Genomic DNA, 5,826 nt, shown 5'->3' on the forward strand with positions numbered 1-5,826 from the left:
CAAATGACAGTGGTGGTACAGTACTGTCAGTCAGGGGTTGTGGGCGGGGCCTGTGACGCTTATGTGACGTAACATTAGCACCATGGCTGAAAACATGTCGTTCGGAGACACTGCTTATGATTTATGGGGATTAAAAGAAAAAAAAAAGGAGTGGGTGGATTTTGATCATTATAGGGTGGTTGTGTACACACACTGCCAACACACATTTATGTTCAAACACCATGCAAAAGTGAACACTTTAGGAGCGCACTGGTGAACGTGCTTACGGTGATTCGTGTGCCACTTATGCAAATTAAACAATTAGGCTTTAGTCAAAGACATTCACACTGCGCAGACAATTGATTCGTTCAGTTCGTACAGCTTATAAAGGCTTCAAATGCGCAATGTATGCATGCAATTAATTCATAGTCTGATTCTATGTTTCGGTGTGAGCGCTCAGAGCACCAGTGTCCTGACATTTCATCCTACCGGTCAGATTGTCCCACCTGGGTTTACCATCAATATTCCATAATTTCTGTCATTATACCTGCGTGTAGACTACACCACTAGCAGTTGTAATACATTTTCTTAGCTGTTTTACCTGATTGATTACAGGCATTTTAGATAAATAAGCAGCCCCATCAGTAAGGCTCAAGTTTCCTTGATCAACACCAAACCTCACATTTTCCTGTTTTCTCATTTTATATATCATGTAGAATTATCATTAAAGTCACACAAGTAAATGCACATTTTTTAAAGCTTTAAGAAAGCAGCATCAAAATCTTTCCACACCTGTTTGGGAATCACTAGTCTCCATTAGTCTTCATTCACATATTTTTTCCTTGTAAAAAAAAGTCATGCAGACAGTCAATTAAATCTTAAAATTTAGAAAAATGAATGTCATTTTACGTTATTTTATTTTACTTTTTGTTTTTAAAGAGTTGGAATGAGGATTTTTAAAAATGTTTTTTATGTTTGTTATTTCAGCATAAAACTATTTTAGGGAAGTGAAGTGAATTTGGTGTTGTTCACATCTTCACATAAACACACAGGCACTGAGGGTTTAATATTGAGTTTAATATTGAGGAATGAAACAGTTTTCAATAGTTCCTCTATACAGTATGGCAGATTGTGTGTGTCTGTTATTAGAGAAGACAGACTGTTTTCTGCATGTGGTTAGTTAGTCATCAAAGGGGATCAGAGGTTCACTGGCGGTTTTAGGGTGCTGGACTCCAGTCACAGTCAATTCCCCTCCACTGCAGGGGAGAGCTTGAAATATCATTGCATGAATGCACTTATCCACTCCAACGTACACCTGAGCGAGAGAGAGAGAGAGAAATCCACACAGATTTATAAGTGATCTCTTCATATATAATACTCTGTTCACACTGATAGCGAACTAAACGCATTAATTTTTTCATGACAGCAAGCAAATTTCTGTGAGTTCTGCTACAGTGACCGTTGCTGACTAGATTTGTATGTCCAGCAGTTACCTTTCAGAGAGGACTGGAAAATGACTGGACACATGATCACACCCGTTTAGGACACACTGCCATCGTTTGCTTGTTGATATTAGAAACATACAAATTGTGCCTTGGAAGAGTTTCAGTGATGAATTCACAAGCTCAAAATCCATAAAAAACAAAAACAAAACACTCTCTTACCTTCACCACATAGTTTGTCCCTGCCACAATATGAGAAGCAAAGCTTAAAGGAATGTAAACCTCAAAATTAGCTCCAGCCTTCTCCTCTATGTCTGACTTCACCTGAATAAACAAATGCACATTTTATATTCATCTATATTATTATTATTTTAATAAGATTGAATTTATTAGTCTCTAGGGAGTCACGTCTATCATTCAGATATCAGAAAACTTATGTAAAAAGTATTGTGACATTAAGTGAAAAGTAAAACAGTTCTTTTAAAAATGACAACAAATAATTTTCCCAACACATTTTACAGCACCAAGATCATTTTACTGTTTTAACAAAAACTGTGTTTACTACATTTGTGATTTTCTGTCTCCTACCTCAAGGCAGATGTTCGTCACCTCTGGAGTGACAGACTCCTCTGTGGTCCATCCTCCAATATCACACATTGCTGCAGTGTGTTGGCGATCAAATCCTGGATGAAATAAACTGTATTATCAGGCAGTCTGTCTCACAGATTGATTCTGATCCACTATTTATGCTCCCAAAATCACATGACATGAGTCGTCATTGTAATTCCATGTGATCACATCAAAGGGGCGGAGTTTCACTTTGGGGGTGTTGTGCAATATTCAGTACCAGTGAAAAGCTGTTCCAATGGGAATAAAACAATTTTTATGTTTCTTATGTCATGGTTTTTTTTTTGTAGTCTTCGTAATAAAGACTATTTAGATCAATACTTGATCATCAAGCGATATTCAAAAACGTGTGCAGTTGTATTATTTTTCTGATTAACTTTTATTAGATTTTAAAGAACAGACAAAATTACAAAAATAATGCCTAATTATGTCATGTGAGACCACATTTATTTGTTAAAGCCCTTTTTCTCACACACACAAAAAAGTTTTTTCTAGACATTTGAAGTATCTACATGGAATTTATATGCTAAATTTAAACGGAAAAAGATTGTGTGTCGACATTTGCAAAAAATAAATGAATAAATAAGATTGATAATTGGCATTTTCTATCAGCTATATCTGTAAACATTTTGATGCGCTAAACCTTTTTTAGCACAAAAAAAAAATTAATGTAGTCCAGGTGATATGTGCTAAATTTGAGGTGAAATTTTCACTTTTTCATAAAAGCATGAAATTTGGTACACTTGTACAGTTTGGGGCCCTGAACATTTTCAGAAATGGAGCCATCACAAAAATGCCTCGTGGTCACCATGGTGACCATTTTACTTTCTGCCATAACCAAATTATGTATTTTGTATCTTATCTTCTGAATCAAACATAAAACAGAAAAGGTGATGTGAGAAGGAAATCACAGTATCTGAGTACCTAAGCTAGACTTTATAATATCATGTCTGTTGCATGCGTGTTGTGTAGAGTTTCAAAAGCCTAATCCTTTTGTTCATTAACCCTGACAATACAGTGACTGTAAAGAGTAGAATATTCAATATGACCTTAGCAACGTAGCTTAAAAAGAATGCCAGACACAAAGATTTACTTCAAAAAATCTATTTCAGAAACACGTTTGTTTGATTGTTTTGTTGTTGTTGTTGAACCTATTCTTCAGACTTCTTCACGGTCTCCTCCACGTTGACACAGAGCTGTGCACTTTAAGGAAGCTTTTTTACATTTGCAGTGTCGACTGGCAGCCTTTCTTGCAGCCACAGCTTAAGAGTTCAAGGATGGTCTGGCTTGGCTGTGGAAGAGTTGACCACAATGGTCTCCAAATGGTTGGGTTCAACCAACCCCTGTCCCAGTTGGGGGGATTTGGCCTCTGTTGTCATGTCATCTGCATTCCAGGTCTCCACTGCTGTCTTCTTGCCCCTCATTGCAGATACTGTGTCACAGCCAGTGAAGGCATGACAACAGAGGCCTTCAATGCCTTGTCAAAGGCTCCAAAAAGCATTCCAGAGGAGGTGATTTCCATTATGAACCACTTCACAATTCTCCTCTGTGATTGCACCAGCAGTCAACTCAACATCGATCAAGCTCATCTTTCTTTGCTCACAAAGAAAGGAAGAGGAATGGAACAAATCTACTGGTGCAGCACCTTAAAAGATCAGTGTACCAAGGAGGACACTGTTGGGGACAAGCACTTGAGGTGGCACCAATTATGCCATCTCAGTCTGGGGTTGGATGGACAAAAGCGATTGGAGACCATTGTGGTCAACACTTCCACAGGCAAGCTTGTGGTGTGACCACATAAAGGGGATTTTTTATAAGGCTGCTTGCTAAATTAATTGTATATATATATATATATATATATATATATATATATATATATTCCTGTAAAATTACAGCCAATTTCCAAACAACAGTGTTATTTCAATAAACAGTTAAATCATGTAAATGTAAAGTTAATGGTCCTTAAATTAAGCACTTGCAGTAAATTTACAGTATTTAAAAGTAAACCGAAAAAAATGTGTGCTGTAAAAAGCAACACATAGGGACGGGGCATCTTCAACACAAGCCCTCTTCGTCTCCAGAGTGCAGAAAGCAAACGATCAACGGGGATCTCTTCAAAACTCTTACCGTCTGTGTCTGCTAAAGAAGAAAACTGCTCAAGGTAAGTTTATTACTTTGTTGTTATTTTACTATGTTGCACTCAACTTGTAAAATCGCCTTTTTCGTGAGATATTTTTGGCTCTGTGGTTTGAGGCTTTCGAGGAGTGCAAATGTGTATGCAAAGCCTACAACATCTTATCAACTGACAAACTGTAAAAAATAAGTCGAAAGAGCCCTCTGCTATGAACACTTAAAGGTCCCGTTTTTCGTGGTTTTTTGAAGCTTTGATTGTGTTTATAGCGTGCAATATAACATGTGTTCATGTTTCGCGTGTAAAAAAACACAGTATTTTTCACATAATTTACTTATCTGTATACCGCTGTTTCCACTGTCATAAAAACGGGCTGATGACTTCCTTGTTCTATGAAGTCCCTCCTTCAGAAATACGTAACGAGTTCTGATTGTGCCAGCGGTTCCTGTGTTGTGATTCGACAGCTCTGAGCGCACCGTGCCCGGAAAGGTCACGCCTCTTACCATAACGTGGAGATGCACGCGCTCAGTGTTATAGTAAACATTTCTTTAATTTTACCCTATCAATTTGAGCCGGAATCAGACCCGGTGATTGGACTACGGGATGAAAATAACAGCGTTTCGACGACATGGCGACAAACACTCTCTACAAACGCAGCTCTTGTGTATTCCTGTGGGCGGAGGTTAGTCAAAAAACTGTTTTAGTGACGTCATTAAAGAAGGAAGTAGAGGGATGTAGTCCAAACTGGCCGTTCGATGTAGGCGACTTCTGTTAAATAAAATATCTCGCTTGGCATTGAACTTTGAGCTTTAAAATTTTACAGATTTTATTTATACTCTAACAACAACATTACACACTAACTAAAGTTTGAAACATGGGATCACGAAGAACGGGACCTTTAAATGCAGATCAAAATCATTCTAGATGCTGGCAGTGTGCAAAGCTACATCTGATAACAATAAAATCTTTCTGTAGGCCTAAAGGAGAGCATGTCAATACAAAATACAGGGTTTGACATTAAGCCTTGTCATGTGCTTGTCCTTTGGACAAGTAAACTGGTCACTTGTCTGAGCAAAAAAAATAGCTTGTCTCAAAAAAATTTGATTTTTTTTTTTTTTGGTGTAAATATAGTTTATTCTGAAGCTATATTCTCAATAGTGTTCCATCAGATTTTGCATATTTATATCTGCATATTTGTGATATTTACCCCAAGGGCATTTTTTCCCCCTAATCTTATTACATGCTTCATCTTTTATTTCAACTTTTTTTACATTTGATCAATAAATTCAATAAGAAAAATAAAGCAGGACTGTTACGAATCAAATTAAATAATTTACACTGAAAAATTACAACTGCATTAAATAATGTTATGATATTCTTTAAATATTTTTGAATGTACAAATAAGAAATGTTGGGAAAATTTAAGCATGAAACTGAACCACCAGTAGGTGGCGGCAAGTGACTGTCCTAGTCTTTCATTCAAATGATTTGTTCAAATGGCTGATTCATTCAAGAATGAGGCAGGTGTTTTGCAATGGGCCATTGAATCTTTCACTCAACCGATTCTTTCAAAATGCTGAATCATTCAGTAATAAAACACAGCTGAATGTCACTGTGAGAGATGCACTATATTTCTGCTTTGATCTT

General features: G+C 37.0%; 1 protein-coding gene across 3 annotated transcripts; it reads right to left on the reverse strand.

Annotated features, from left to right (window-relative positions):
* Window positions 1–1,038: 1,038 nt before the first annotated feature.
* Window positions 1,039–2,328, reverse strand: LOC125266055 (cystatin-B-like). Of its 3 annotated transcripts, none has more exons than XR_007184411.1 (4): window positions 2,010–2,328; window positions 1,644–1,745; window positions 1,473–1,572; window positions 1,039–1,294 (listed from the first exon to the last, which is right to left on the reverse strand). XR_007184411.1 is itself a non-coding variant. In XM_048186536.1 (3 exons), exons 1-3 carry the CDS (start codon window positions 2,076–2,078, stop codon window positions 1,160–1,162), a joined length of 306 nt encoding a protein of 101 aa, XP_048042493.1. In that variant the 5' UTR covers window positions 2,079–2,321; the 3' UTR covers window positions 1,039–1,159. The 3 variants fall into 3 exon arrangements, 1 of the variants encoding a protein (XP_048042493.1); XR_007184410.1 differs by having other exon boundaries at window positions 1,473–1,541; window positions 2,010–2,321; XM_048186536.1 differs by lacking the exon at window positions 1,473–1,572 and having other exon boundaries at window positions 2,010–2,321.
* Window positions 2,329–5,826: the final 3,498 nt, after the last annotated feature.

This window comes from Megalobrama amblycephala, linkage group LG4, assembly GCF_018812025.1.
Source record: "Megalobrama amblycephala isolate DHTTF-2021 linkage group LG4, ASM1881202v1, whole genome shotgun sequence".
Taxonomy (NCBI): Eukaryota; Metazoa; Chordata; class Actinopteri; order Cypriniformes; family Xenocyprididae; genus Megalobrama; species Megalobrama amblycephala.